This window comes from Oncorhynchus nerka, linkage group LG15 (assembly GCF_034236695.1).
Source record: "Oncorhynchus nerka isolate Pitt River linkage group LG15, Oner_Uvic_2.0, whole genome shotgun sequence".
In the NCBI taxonomy this organism is placed as follows: domain Eukaryota; kingdom Metazoa; phylum Chordata; class Actinopteri; order Salmoniformes; family Salmonidae; genus Oncorhynchus; species Oncorhynchus nerka.
This window is the reverse complement of record NC_088410.1, coordinates 84,270,897-84,284,857: the sequence shown is the minus strand read 5'-3', so window position 1 is coordinate 84,284,857 and position 13,961 is coordinate 84,270,897. Positions and strand designations below refer to the sequence as shown.

The following is a 13,961-nucleotide window of genomic DNA, read 5'->3' as shown; positions in this document are numbered from 1 at the left end:
CAGCACAAAAAAAACTAAGTAAATAAGTTTGGGTCTTAGATAAGCCAAGGTCGACACATCCATATAATATTTTTAACTTTTGGTCAGGGTTGTTGACAATCATTTTAAATATGGTTCATGATAATGGAAACGAAAAGTCTGGCGGTGCGATAGTTGCCATGTTGGTGTTGATGCTGCATGTCTACCTAGCGCAGGGAAACAGGAGTGGTAATGTGACGTCACGTGTGAGGGACAGAGGAAGGGAGAGGAATAGTGACGAAGGTTAAAGCAGGGAGATGAATGCATCTCAGGAAAAAAATATGAATGATCTAATTCAACGTAAATATTATAAGCATAAATATGATTGACTTGTTCACCAACAGAGAATGCTGAAATACATGACAGAGAAACACTGATAAGGTAATTTTCTTTCGTGTTGTTTCAATATGCACGCCTTGTCCTGCAAGATCATGAGTTAATTCAATTGTATAATCACCACCTTAAGAACAAACATTTTGGAAGGAATTGAATGACAAAAATGAAAGGAAAGAACAGACCTATCAAGCCAGTCAGTCACGTTTGACATATTTTTCATGTTTAAAGACGTGTTTCACAACGATATAATGTGTAGCCTAGCATCTTAAAACGTGTGTTATTTGAGGAGACCGTGTCATAAATGTTTTTTATAGGTCCTACCAGAATATATTTTTTACAATGAAAAATACATCCATGAAAAATTAAACCTGGAAACAGCCTCTGTGAGACGCGATTCCGCATCAGCACATCAGTATAAATAAGTGCATTATTTTCAGTGCGTCGTGCGGGTCTTGTGCCGAAAATCTCTGCAGAATTCGCGTGAACGCGCACACACTCAAATCTTCATTACTGCGACTTGCATGCTAGTTGAGATTTCTGCTCTTCACTCCGTTGTCAGTTTAGCCTGCATTTCACTGATCCCCCCCTTCTAATGTCCTTAATGTTGTCACCAGAGTCATAAACTTTCTGTGACACACACTACTGGTCAACATGAGCAACCAAAATGATTCAACATTGAATAATTAATATTTTGATCTTGAGTGTCCTCTAAAATTAGCTTGCCAAGGCTATTATGATGATTCAATATTTTATAGATGTAATGATGACTGCACATGTGTTATTGACATGCCTCCTAACTGTACTGTCTTCCTCCTCGTAAAAAAATATTTGTCTTCTAACTTTGATTGCATTTTATCTCATGACCATCTCCAAGTGTGTGCAGAGTAAACTGGGCTCACCTAACAGAGTGATGTCCTCTCCAGGAATGGGCACCCACAGTGACCCTCTCTTGGCCATCCCAGGAGGGAGGTCATCAGAGAGGCCATTGGGTACCACTAATGACGGCCTCTGGAGGAGCTCCATGTCCAAGACGGCCAGCTTCCCATCGTCTACCACGCGCCTCTTGAGTCACCGTGCCAACAACTTCCAGAGACCCCGAAGTGTTGGAAGCTGATCAGACCATCTCCGCCCCCACCGCCCAACACCCCCTGCCCTCTGGATCAGCTGGACCTCAGTGAGCTACCCCCCCGCCGCACCTTCCCAGAGCTGCTCTTCAATGGCTGCGTCCTGTTTGGCATAGAGTTCAGCTATGCCATGGAGACGGCCTATGTCACCCCTGTCCTGCTACAGATGGGTCTGCCAGACCAGTTCTACAGCCTGGTGTGGTTCACCAGTCCTATATTGGGTAATGAAGTGGCAGGGAGAGATGAAGTAGATACAGAAAGTCCTGTTTGATTGGAAGACAAATGAGATACCTAACTATACTTTGAATAGTATAGTTAGACTATATAGATGTTCCCATCTGCATTTCCCATTGAGTGCCCCTAAATCCTTCTCCTTTCTTCGTGGTTTTAAGGATTCCTTTTCCAGCCTCTCCTGGGAGCTTGGAGTGACCGCTGTACATCCCACTTTGGCCGGCGGAGACCGTTTATTTTGGCCTTGGCTATAGGTAAGGAATATTCACTATCCACTTCTTGCATGGCTCTCCCCCCTCTGGTGCGGCTGGGTTCCTATTTTTAAACTAATATTGATATCCTGAAGTGATGGAGTTCTCTGTTTTACCTTTGTAGGAGCTCTGCTTGGTTTAACACTGGTGCTGAATGGGCGGGACATTGGAGCTGCAGTGGCAGACACGGCAACCAATCACAAGTGGGGCATCATACTGACTATTTGTGGAGTGGTTCTGATGGACTTCAGTGCGGACTCGGCAGATAACCCCAGCCATGCCTACATGATGGATGTGTGCCTGCCAGAGGACCAGGATCGTGGCCTCAATATTCATGCACTACTGGCAGGTTTGAGAGCACTGTATACACTAACTGCTAGTCAGTCAGGGAAATACACAGCCCACTGGGCTCAGACGTAACTTCAATTTACAGTTTTGATTTACATTTGGTTGAGTTGTCAACTAACGTTAATTTAACGTGAAATCAATAAAACATGTCACTGTGTCATTAAATTTAGGTTAAAAGTTTTTCAAACCCAATCAGTTTTCCATGTAGATTCAACATCATCACATAGCTTTTTGGGGGTTAAAATAATATGGAAACAACGTTGATTCATCCAGTTTGTGCCCAGTGGGAGTATACATACTACTGGCAGGTTAGAGAGCTATTCACTTACAACTGGTCTGTCAGGGAAATGTTGTACACTACTGGCTGGTTCGAGAACGTCATACATACCAATAGGCTGTAACACTCACTACTGGTATGTGAGACAGTAAAATGTACATATAAACCACTTCTGACGATGTAGACATAGCATATACAGTATATCTACGATGTGATAGTGATAGCACATACAGTATATCTAAGATGTGATAGTATAATCAGTGTCATTGATATGATGATCGGCTCTATGATGATTATGTCCCACTCTCTTTATGCAGGTCTGGGTGGTGGATTCGGGTACATCGTGGGTGGAATTAACTGGGACCACACTGATTTCGGGAGATCAATGGGAGGTCAACTTCGAGTCATATACATGTTCACCAGTGTCACTTTGGTCATTTCCACATGCATGACCCTCAACAGCATCCCCGAGCGGCCCCTGCCAAAGACGCAGCTTCAGAAGGGCTCTCTGAAGAGCCCCAGCCTCCCTCTCCCCCCCTCTCCCCCAGACCCTCAGGGGGCAGGGCTGGAATTGGAGGAGGAAGAGGAAGTGACTGGGCTCAATAGCTACCAGTTCTCTGAACCCCACCCCTCGAACCCTGACGCCAATGCATGCCTCTGTGCCAGCCTCACCAGCCCCATCTCCCCCCTCAGCCCGCTCACTCCTAAATATGGCAGCTTTATCAGTCGGGACAACTCTCTCACTGGCATTAACGAGTTTGCCTCATCCCTGGGAACCTCCTTTATAGACAGTGTGCTCATCGACTGCTACACTGGACAGCCATCGCCACAGCCCCTTGACCCAGACACTGCAGCCCGACCCCTGCCTCCAGGGGACACCCTACCTCTCCAGGGATCTCAGCCTGGAACAGGTTCACAGTCTGGAGCAGTAGCAGTGACCCTGGCTGGGGCAAGATCCCGGGCCGAGGCAGGGGAGGCTCAGATGGGGGGAGGGCCACATCGAGGTTCATCCGCTAGTATCTTGAAGCGCCCTCAGAGCCTTGCGCTAGTGGAGGAGCCCATGGTGACCCAGAGTGGAGGGATGGAAAATGGCCGCAGAAGAACAGTGACCTTCAGTCAGCAGGTCGGCCTGGAATTGATTCCCTCTGATTTGTTTGTTTACAGATCATCGTGTTGAGAGAATTTGTTTTTTGAATCCTGTTCTTCCTGTAATGAAGGTGGCAAATATTCTGCTGAATGGGGTGCGCTATGAGAGTGATCTGAGTGAAAATGTGGAGACAGCAGATTCACAGATGTCAATGAGGATGCTGTGTATCGCCATCTACAGGATGCCTCCATCACTGCGCAGCCTCTGCACTAACCATTTTTTGGGTGAGAGTCATGTCACTCTTGTGCTTGTGTTTCATTGTCTGTATGCCTACCAAGGTTAAAGCCACCAGTGATTTTGTCTTTGATATCACAACACCTGTCTGTGATCCAGAGGAAGCTGTGTGAGTTTGTCTACGTAAATATGAGCTATCTGCCATCCTGTCTTGATCCTAAAGGTTGGCTGTCCTTTGAGGGCATGCTGCTGTTCTACACTGACTTCATGGGGGAGGTAGTGTTCAAGGGAGACCCCAGAGCACCCCATGACTCTGAGGCCTACCAACGCTACAATGCTGGGGTCAGCATGGGCTGCTGGGGCATGTGCATCTATGCATTCAGTGCTGCCTTTTACTCAGGTGAGTCCTGCACACACACACACACACTAAAAAGAAAACACAAACGCATTCAGACACTCAGAACACAAAAACAGAACACACACCTCACACAACATCCATAATTTTGATTTTTTATCACATTTAGTTGTTTTACAGGTTTTTTTCCTTCCTCTCGTTTCTATTCATAGCCATGTTGGAGAAGCTGGAGGAACGTTTCTCCCTCCGCTCTCTCTATTTCTTTGCCTACCTGGTGTTTGGCCTTGGCACAGGCCTTGCTACGCTCTCCACCAACATTTATGTGGTGCTGTCTCTCTGTATCACCTACGGGGTGCTATTCTCCACTCTATGCACGCTACCTTACTCTCTGCTGTGTGAATACTACCAGAGCCTGCAGGTTAGTGAAGATAAATGGGATTACAAAGAATATAATATTGTTCAGACTGTGGTTTCTGTGACATAGTGTTTTATATCCTGGTGTTGTCCAACTGTTGAATTTTGATATAGCAAAGTATTATGTGGAATTATACATGTGCTCTCTCTGTCTCTGCTGTGTGTTTGTCTGTGTGTGTAGTTCTGTGGATCGTCAAAAGAAGGCACCAGGAGAGGAATGGGGGTGGACATCTCTCTGCTCAGCTGCCAGTACTTCCTGGCTCAGATCATAGTGTCCGTGTCGATGGGACCTCTGACCTCACTGGTAGGCGGGGCCCAGGGAGTGATGTACTTTTCCAGCGTGATGTCATTCGTGGGCTGTCTGTACTCCTCCCTCTGCGTGGTGTACCATCTGCCCCCGACTGAGGGTGAGCCTTCCGGAAGCGAGACCCAGCCACTACTTGTGCACATTTAGCCCCCCTCACTGCTCTACACACTCTCGCACTGCAGTCACAACACACACTGCATATAGTCTACACACTGTCACTCTCTCACACTGCTCAGCATAGCTCCTCTCAAGAGCTTAGACCGACAGACACATTGGCTACTGTTATCAGTATGTTGGATAGTGTGTCCATGCATTTCTTTCTGCTCATTTCCACTAAAACATGTGATGTTGATGGCGTATCTGTGTGTGCATGCCTGATTATTCTGCTGTCAGTAGTCTTTTTCGTCATCACTACTTCTTGATTTTGATGTTAGGTTTAGGCTGCTGCCCACCAAATATAAAATAATTATAGCCTCTACATCCCGTTATTAATGAAAACTATGTTTGAGGGGGTTCATTGTTTTGGTTTTGTCTAATATCTGCTTGCGCTGTAGCCTCAATGCCTTCTGTTTTCATCTCATGGCCAAGAGAATGTTTACCTGCCTGTTTCTCTGAGTTAGCACATCCCCCTGTAAGCAGGTTTAAGGACTGTCTGAGTCACCAATGACCTTTGCTTGAAGCCCTAAATTCCTGTAAGCACAGTAACACATCTACTGTACATCTACACACAGACACACAATACAACACACACACGCCATATAGTACTGCATTCACTCGGTTTGCACTATGTGAACATTAGAGCCAAGCATGTGCCCTCTGATCAGGCTTATATCTTTCTCACCAGTCAACCAGATTATTATGGTCATTATTTACCATTTTGACTTGACGGTCCCCAATGCGTTCACAAACATACACACAGACAAACCCTTTACTAAGCCATGGACTTCAATCTGACCTGTCACTCAGCTACTGGTGTGACCTTTGTAATGACAGTGATTCTTGTCATTACCAGGAAGAGAAGTTGAAACGGGTGTGATTCGGCATTCCATCGGAAACTGAACAGAAAAGAAGAACAACAAATCTGTTGTTTGGTGGCAAGAAATAATTCAAGAAAATACATGTGAACTATGCTATCGATGATGGAGCTGGACAACTTTGAGGGAAGAATTTTGGGTTCATTTTCACCACTAGGGCACATGCTTTAGTGTTTAGGCTTGTTTCACCACACTATACCCAAACTGGCTCACTGGAGTGGTCCTCTCACATTTGGGATAGTTATCCAGTCTCTTCACACACCACACTTATTCACTGTCATTAATTTAGATTCTATACAGCTGAAATAACAACATTTCGTCTTCCAGGTTCACCAAGCAGCCAATGAAAACATTGGTGAAATCATAATTACTTTTCATATTTTATTTATTTAAATCTTGGACAGGGTAAAATAGCTTGCTTGGCATTGCTTGCCTTGGACATCACAATGTAATTGACACTTTTTAAATAAATTGTCACAACTCATTCCTGCGTGAGTCACCTATAGCTGGTGATGGCTCAGCGGAATGTTGATCAGGGTCTCCCACTAAAGCCTCCCTAACAGACTGGACACATGCCATGATGATGTCATGTGTCTGACTGGTTTCTTGTGAGGACACAGGACCTGTATGGAGGACCAGCATGCTGTTACAACTTGCTTCAATTCAACAAAATAACATGTCTTCTGATGGTTCTTTTTCATCCATAATTCCAATATTATGTTAATGTAACAGCTACTTAACCTCAGGGTAGAGTTCAATTAAAATAACAATTTTCACTTTTTGGGGTGTTTTTTATTTTATTTATTAAACTCACTTTAGCATAGAATTTCAAGTGTCTTATAGGTTTTCTATCTATGCAGATAATTATGTATATTATAAGTGTCCTTTATGATCAGTTTACTTGAAAATGTTGGTATTAGACTTACAGCTATTATGTATTTTGCATTCAGACATACAGCATTATGTAACCACTCTTTATAACTGGTCACTGACCCGAAAACCTACATTCACATAACCATGTGATAACAGTTCTATCAGAGTAGTGATTGTCACCAATCAACCCTGCCTGGAGTCAACCCACAATACCAGTTTGTACCACTAGGTGGAGCTGTAAACTGCATCATCTCAGGAGGACAGTTCAATGGAAAAAGCCAGATGCTAAGATTATGAGTCCCTCCCTCTCCCAGTAACAACGATCAGCTTGAGAATTACTCCTGTTCCTCAAACTAAACCATTCATATTCAGTCTTATACTAAATGAGGTCAACTGACATCAATGCTTACATGGCTAGGACAATTTTAACAATTTAATAAGATATACTTTCAGTTCAAACACTAGTATCACAATTGTAATTTGGTTATAACACTAAAAAGCTATTCAGCAGCTTATTTAAGAATGGACGTGAAAAGCTACACTGAACTATCAGTCTATGCAAAATTGGTAAAAAATTGGTAAAAAGACAAGACTGATTTATTTAATCATCAAGAACCAGAATATACAAAGCAGTGGTCGAAGCAACCAAATAGCAATCATGAAATATAACTGCACAAGAAGAGACTAAGAACACCAGGGTGGGAATGGTATTGATAAAGACCGTTGTAGACACCATTTCTGAGTCACCCAGACATAACATAATAACCTAAAATGAAACCCAAAAAAGAAACAGTATCTTGGGTACAAATGGTACAAACTTGTGTGAAATGCATACAGAACATGACCAAAGCCTTAAGATTTAAGAGGGGGTAATTAACATTGCAGAAGCCAGCCCCCCAAACAGGGTCAAGCGTCTTTTATCATGGAGGCGTTCTTCCATTTGTGCCATCTGTTGTGTTAACAGATCAGCCTGGCAAAGGATTAACTACTAGCAGCAGTAAACAAAAAGGATTAAAAAAGCCTGAATTAATAATGCTAACAATAGTCCATTAGCCCCTGCTTAAAACTTATCTTTGGTCTTCAGTGAGTCTGAGAAGTCACCCTGAACATGTGGAGAAGGTTACAGCTGTATGTCTCTGAATCAGCTGGTCAGCAGTTAACTATGTAGAGAATGTGCTTAACTCATACGAATACAAAATAACAAAACTGATAAAATAGCACAGATTCTATTTGCACAGGTTGTTTTGTTAAGATTGCTTAAGAAACCAATAAATAACAGTTTATAAAAAGAGAGGAGCGGCCTCTATGTTTTAGGACTCCAGTGCAATGTAATATCTTGGAGACAAACAAAATCTGTAAAGCATACATAAAGCACAAGCTCTACGAGGTGAAGTTGAACGTGCCATGTAGACAGCGTTTCAGAGGAGTACATACTCTGCGCACTATGCCTTCACTTCAGCTTCCTTTGATTCACCATTTTCTGTTTTCTGTTTTTTTGTTTCCAATTGGTCCTGAAGGGAAAAAATACAAGTTTTAAGTGGGAACTTAGTGACCAGATATACAACAGTCATAAAGATAGGCTCATGGTAAAAGTTAATCTATTATATTGACTGCGTTTTAAAATCATCTGACAAAAGCATACCTCCTCATCAGCTGGGCGCTTCACAGGGTGGTCAACCTCATCAGCTGGGAGCTTCACCGGGTGGTCAACCTTATCATCAGCTGGGCACTTCACAGGGTGGTCAACACCCTCATCAGCTGGGCACTTCACAGGGTGGTCAACCTCCTCACCAGCAACTTCTTCTGCATCCTTGGCTGCATCCAGTCCCTCTCCTGCAATCAATTTCATACATGAAGCAAAAACAAGGGCTTCAGACACTTCACAAGTATCAAACAAACATGTTTTTTTTTATCCAGCTGCAAGTCCAAAAAGAAACATGAACTTACCATCCTCTTCTTCCTTCTCACACACAGGGGTTTCTTCAGAATCGTCTGCACCATTTGTCTTTGTCTCTGCACCATTTGTGTGCTGGAGGGAAGGAAACAAAGAATTTGAGTAACTTTGTAATATGTCATATAAATGTGGGTACATTGTATGCAGAATGACATCTAAGTAATTTAATTTAGAATAGTCTTCAGAAAAAAGTTACAATAATAGCCCATGAGTCACAGCCAACAAGCTTCAGAGTTAAAACAGGGCACATGCTCCAGTTTATACTTAATTCCCCAGAGAGTAGGGGAAGGGAACGCAATGAGGGCCAATTGCGATCTCTTGAGAAAACATCTGTGCCATCTCACAAACTAAACAAAGAGCTGTGGGATAGCATGCATGGAACAGTAGGGCGGAGTCTGACAACACCTGCATGATGATGGCGCCGAGACAAAAGGCCATGAGGCTCGCGAGGGAATAAGCTTCAACTCACTGTTCCATTGCCGTTGGCTGGTGCGTCCCCGCTGCCATTCTCCTTCTCCTCCACCTCCTCGACAACCTCTTTCTTCTCTTTGAGCTCCTGAAAATATGTTTTCCTTGATTTGCTAGCTCACTGATAGGTACAATTGTTGCACGTCCAAAACGATTTGTCCATATACTCGTTGCCAATGAAACCAGCCCTTCTCTAGTTCAGATTATGTTTTTAAAAATTATAGTCGGCGTTCTATTCATATCACCGATCTTTACAAGTGGAGTGTGTCCGACCACTGCCAAAGTGCCTACAATGGAAGGCATCGGGAATTTGCGTCGCGGTTCACCACAGACGCACCACACACTCCACTCGCGCTCTGAAAGACTCGAGCCCTTCCCGCCATTGCTCAACCGTGAAGCTCGAGCGCATTCTATTTTCTGAGGGATTGTTTAGCTAACGTTATTTAGCTAGCAAAACTATACATAAACGATACATTTAGCAGTTTAGCTTGCAAATTAAACGGCAAAACCCAGCCAGCTGCTAACATAGCTAGCAAAGTAACAAGCGAATAATGAAGCTATCGAAAAGTTCATCAACTAAATAACTAGCTAAACGTTTGAGAACAACATACAACATTGCTACCTACTATTTTTCAGTCATTAACAATGACTAACATTAACCTAAGTGATTGGGTTATTACATGGTTATAAAAACTAAAGTTAGCTAGTTGGTGTTCACACAGGCTAAACTGAAGAGTACGTTAGCTAGTAACGTGGGCTAACGTAGTCAAATTAATTAACTCACCTTTGCTGAAATCTCGGTAGTTGTGGTAGTGTCTACTGCGGTATCAGCCATATTTAGTTGAATCTAAGGGTATAATATGTTTCCGAAATAAATACTGTGTTTGATGCCTCGATGTTTCTGGCAGTGATTTCTGTGAGAGCCTGAGAAGAAGAGAAGAGAATGATGAAAACCAGTTACATCTGTTTGTTAGGCTCGACTGTAATCCATTAGTTAGAATGGAGCTGGTCGATTGAAAACGTGATTGGGCAATCCAAATTTAAGCAACATGTTTTAGCGGTTTTAATTGGACAGATTGTTGTCACTCTTTGGAATGTGTCCCGCCTATCAAGCTCCTCCCAGTTTTCTTTCTCCTAATGGTCAAACATTTAAAGGGTGTACTCCGCTGTGAAGTTACCAGCGTGAAGAAAGTTTTTACATGATGTCGATTTATATGTCATTTATCTTAGTGTTACAAACATTGTTATTCTCTCTCATTAATTACATGTTGACATTTTAATGGTGTTTCGTGTAAGACATAGCCTATGCTAAGTGCTTCAAGTAGCTTTGATGAATACCGACCCTTTGTGTGACTGCAAGCATTGCTTAAATTCAACAACATATTTTCCTCATGAAAAGCCTACTGTTGCCCCTTGATTTTTTTGTTTTGATTTTGACTAATGTATTTGTATTCGAAGCATGTTGTCCCTCATTTCGCCTATCTAGAAGCATAAAACCCCGTTAAAGCCCCATATCCCCTTTGTCTTCAGTGCGCTCTTTTTCTTCAGAAAGAGAAGTATCAGATTACAGCACAACGACGCTAATGTGAAACCAGTTACTAAGTAAACCACACCTCTTGGCTCGGTTAGACATTTCTATTTTAAACATAAAGGTCCAGAACAAAGTGCCGCATTTTGAATTTGAATAAAATAGCTACATGTGTAAGCCTATAACAAGCACACAGCCAGTAGGCTACCTACACTTATTCACTGTGACTGTGTAATATGTCATATCTGCGCTGTAAATAACTAATGTATATCTCATAGTGATCCATGTACCTAAATATAAACCATTGCAATTATTGGTCCAGAGTAAAGCTTGGGAAACAAGCAGGCAACATTTCTATTAGATGGGGAATTCAAATAAAATAACACGTTTATTGATCAAGTGCACACATACAGGTAGATGCTTACCTACTAACACTCCTCAACAATGCAGTACAATAACAATATCAATCATGACAAACAAGTAGTAGTAAAAGATAGAAGACAAAGAGAGTAATAAAAACTCATTTGAGTAATATGGACATAATAGAATATACAGAATGGTTGGTTTATACTATGGTATGGTTTATACTAGTTAAATATATATATATATATATATTTATGATTCAGCTGTGGGGCGGTTTTTTGTTGAGCGGATGTTCAAGGGGACGGAACATAATTACAAATAATGCTTTGACTGCAAATTGACTCAAGAAGCCAAAACAGATTTAATGTTTGACAAAAACATAATAATTTCAAACATTGCTTACATTTGTATATGATCACGTCTCTCTATTATGTGTGGGAATACTTGGGAACAGATTTCTTAAATTTATGTCCAACAATGAACATTTAAAAAATAATTGATTATTGTTTTTTTTTGCTCAGAAAACTTGGGGGGGCAAATAGGCCCTTGTGTGTATATCATATTACCAGTTGTAATACCCTGGTTTACATGTTAGTCATTTAGCAGACGCTCTTATCCAGAGAAAGTGGAGCCAGGTAAAGCTGTCTGTCAGCCTGACAGACATGTCCAATCACCATCCAGTTGTCCATGTTTCATAAGCTTCTCCACAGACGTTCTAAACTACTGCTACCATACTGTCTTTGGCTTCTCTTTCTTTGGAAGGACACAGACAATAGTGTCTAATCTCTCTATCTTTTAATTATGGATGACGTGAAAGAAAAAAAGCAAGTTGGTTGGCTAGAGCTAGCGTGACCAACAGCAATCCTGATAGAAAAAGCGCAATGCTCTACAAACTGAGCCACGTGGGACCCAAATTATCAAAATTAATATCAAAATGTATGTTTTATACAAGTAGTAAAGTGAGTAAAGTAAAGTGACTTGGTATAACAGCTTAAATAGTAAAAGCAGTGGAGTGGGCGGTGTGTGTGTGTGGTGTGGTGTGGTGTGTGTGTGGTGTGGTGTGGGTGTGTGTGTGGTGTGGTGTGTGTGGTGTGGTGTGTGTGTGGTGTGGTGTGTGTGTGTGTGTGTGTGTGGTGTGGTGTGGGTGTGTGTGTGGTGTGGTGTGGGTGTGTGGTGTGTGTGTGTGTTTGGAGAGTCCGTGCAATTAGGCTCTAAGGTGCAGGTGGGTAGATAGCCAGGGTCTAGCTGTTTAATAGTCCGATGGCCTGTTGGTTCGAGACCCGATGCTCCTATTTCGTTTGCCAGATCGTAACAGAGTGAACAGACCATGGTTGGAGTGACTAGAGTCTTTAACGATTCTCTGGGACCTCCTCAGACCCCACCTGTTGTAAATGTCCTGGAGGGCAGGGAGCTCGCCCCTAATGATGTATTGGCCGTCCGCACCCCCCTCTGTAGCTTCTTTCTCAAGGCCATCAGACTATTACATTCAGTTAAATAGCCATCACGAGCACATTAGAGAATGCTGCCTTATATATATATATATAGACTTGGAATCACTGGCTACTTTAATAATGGAACACTGGTCACTTTAATAATGTTTACATATTTTGAATTACTCATCTCATATGTATACTACCGTTCAAAAAAAGTTTGGGGCCACTTAGAAATGTTCTTGAAAGAAAATCATTTTTTGTTGTCCATTAAAATAACATCAAATTACTCAGAAATACAGTGTAGACATTGTTAGTGTTGTAAAATTACTATTGTAGCTGGAAACGGCTGATTTTTAATGGATTATCTACATAGGTGTTCAGAGGCCCGTTATCAGCAACCATCTGTAACGGGTGTCGTCAGAAGGATGAGACCAAGTAGTTCTTTGAGTTCCACATAATTTAATAATGAAGTGAAACTTTTAGAAAAAACAAAACAATAACGAATACAACGACCGAACAGCTTTGTTGTGCCAACTACCTGCACACAACCGAAAGAACAAGATCCCACACTGAAGGAGGGAAAAAAGCCCACAGATACACAAGGAAAAAAGACAGCTGTCCCTGATTGAGAACCATACCTGGCCAATCACAAAGAAATAGAAAACATAGAAACATGAACATAGAATGCCCACCCTAGTCACACCCTGGCCTAACCAAAATAGAGAATAAAAACCCCTCTATGGCCAGGGCGTGACACCATCACTCCTGTGTTCCAATGGCACGTTGTGTTAACAAATCCAAGTTGATCAAGGCTAATTGATCATTAGAAAACCCTTTTGCAATCATGTTAGCACAGCTGAAAACTGGTTTTCTGATTAAAGAAGCAATAAAACAAGCCTTCTTTAGACTAGTTGAGTATCTGGAGCATCAGATATTTGTGGGTTCGATTACAGGCTCAAAATGGCCAGAAACAAATAACTTTATTCTGAAACTCATCCGTCTATTCTTGTTCTGAGAAATGAAGGCTATTCCATGCGAGAAAATGACAAGAAACTGAAGATCCCATTCAACGTTGTGTACTACTCCCTTCACAGAACAGCGCAAACTGGCACTGACAAGAATAGAAAGAGGAGTGGGAGGCCCCGGTGCACAACTGAGCAAGAGGACAGGTACATTAGAGTGTCTAGTTTGAGAAACCGATGCGTCACAAGTCCTCAACTGGCAGCTTAATTAAATAGTACCCGCAAACACCAGTCTCAATGTCAACAGTGAAGAGGCGACTCCGGGATGCTGGCATTCTAGGCAGAGTTGTAAAGAAAAAGCCAT

At 42.3% G+C, this 13,961-nt stretch overlaps 2 protein-coding genes across 3 annotated transcripts; one reads left to right on the top strand and one right to left on the bottom strand.

Annotated features, from left to right (window-relative positions):
• Positions 1 to 234: 234 nt before the first annotated feature.
• LOC115143419 (proton-associated sugar transporter A-like) lies at positions 235 to 7,666 on the top strand. The gene is given in 11 exon segments (XM_029683835.2): positions 235 to 399; positions 1,229 to 1,445; positions 1,448 to 1,699; positions 1,871 to 1,963; positions 2,085 to 2,309; positions 2,903 to 3,708; positions 3,803 to 3,956; positions 4,130 to 4,306; positions 4,474 to 4,679; positions 4,857 to 5,082; positions 5,995 to 7,666. Coding segments are annotated over 10 exon segments (2,367 nt in total). The 5' UTR covers positions 235 to 399; positions 1,229 to 1,264; the 3' UTR covers positions 6,042 to 7,666.
• Positions 7,469 to 10,294, bottom strand: LOC115143420 (prothymosin alpha-like). Of its 2 annotated transcripts, XM_029683837.2 has the most exons (5): positions 10,096 to 10,290; positions 9,313 to 9,399; positions 8,837 to 8,918; positions 8,532 to 8,722; positions 7,469 to 8,400 (listed from the first exon to the last, which is right to left on the bottom strand). In XM_029683837.2, exons 1-5 carry the CDS (start codon positions 10,144 to 10,146, stop codon positions 8,332 to 8,334), a joined length of 480 nt encoding a protein of 159 aa, XP_029539697.1. In that variant the 5' UTR covers positions 10,147 to 10,290; the 3' UTR covers positions 7,469 to 8,331. The 2 variants fall into 2 exon arrangements, with proteins under 2 accessions (XP_029539697.1, XP_029539698.1); XM_029683838.2 differs by lacking the exon at positions 9,313 to 9,399 and having other exon boundaries at positions 10,096 to 10,294.
• Between the last annotated feature and the right edge of the window lie 3,667 nt (positions 10,295 to 13,961).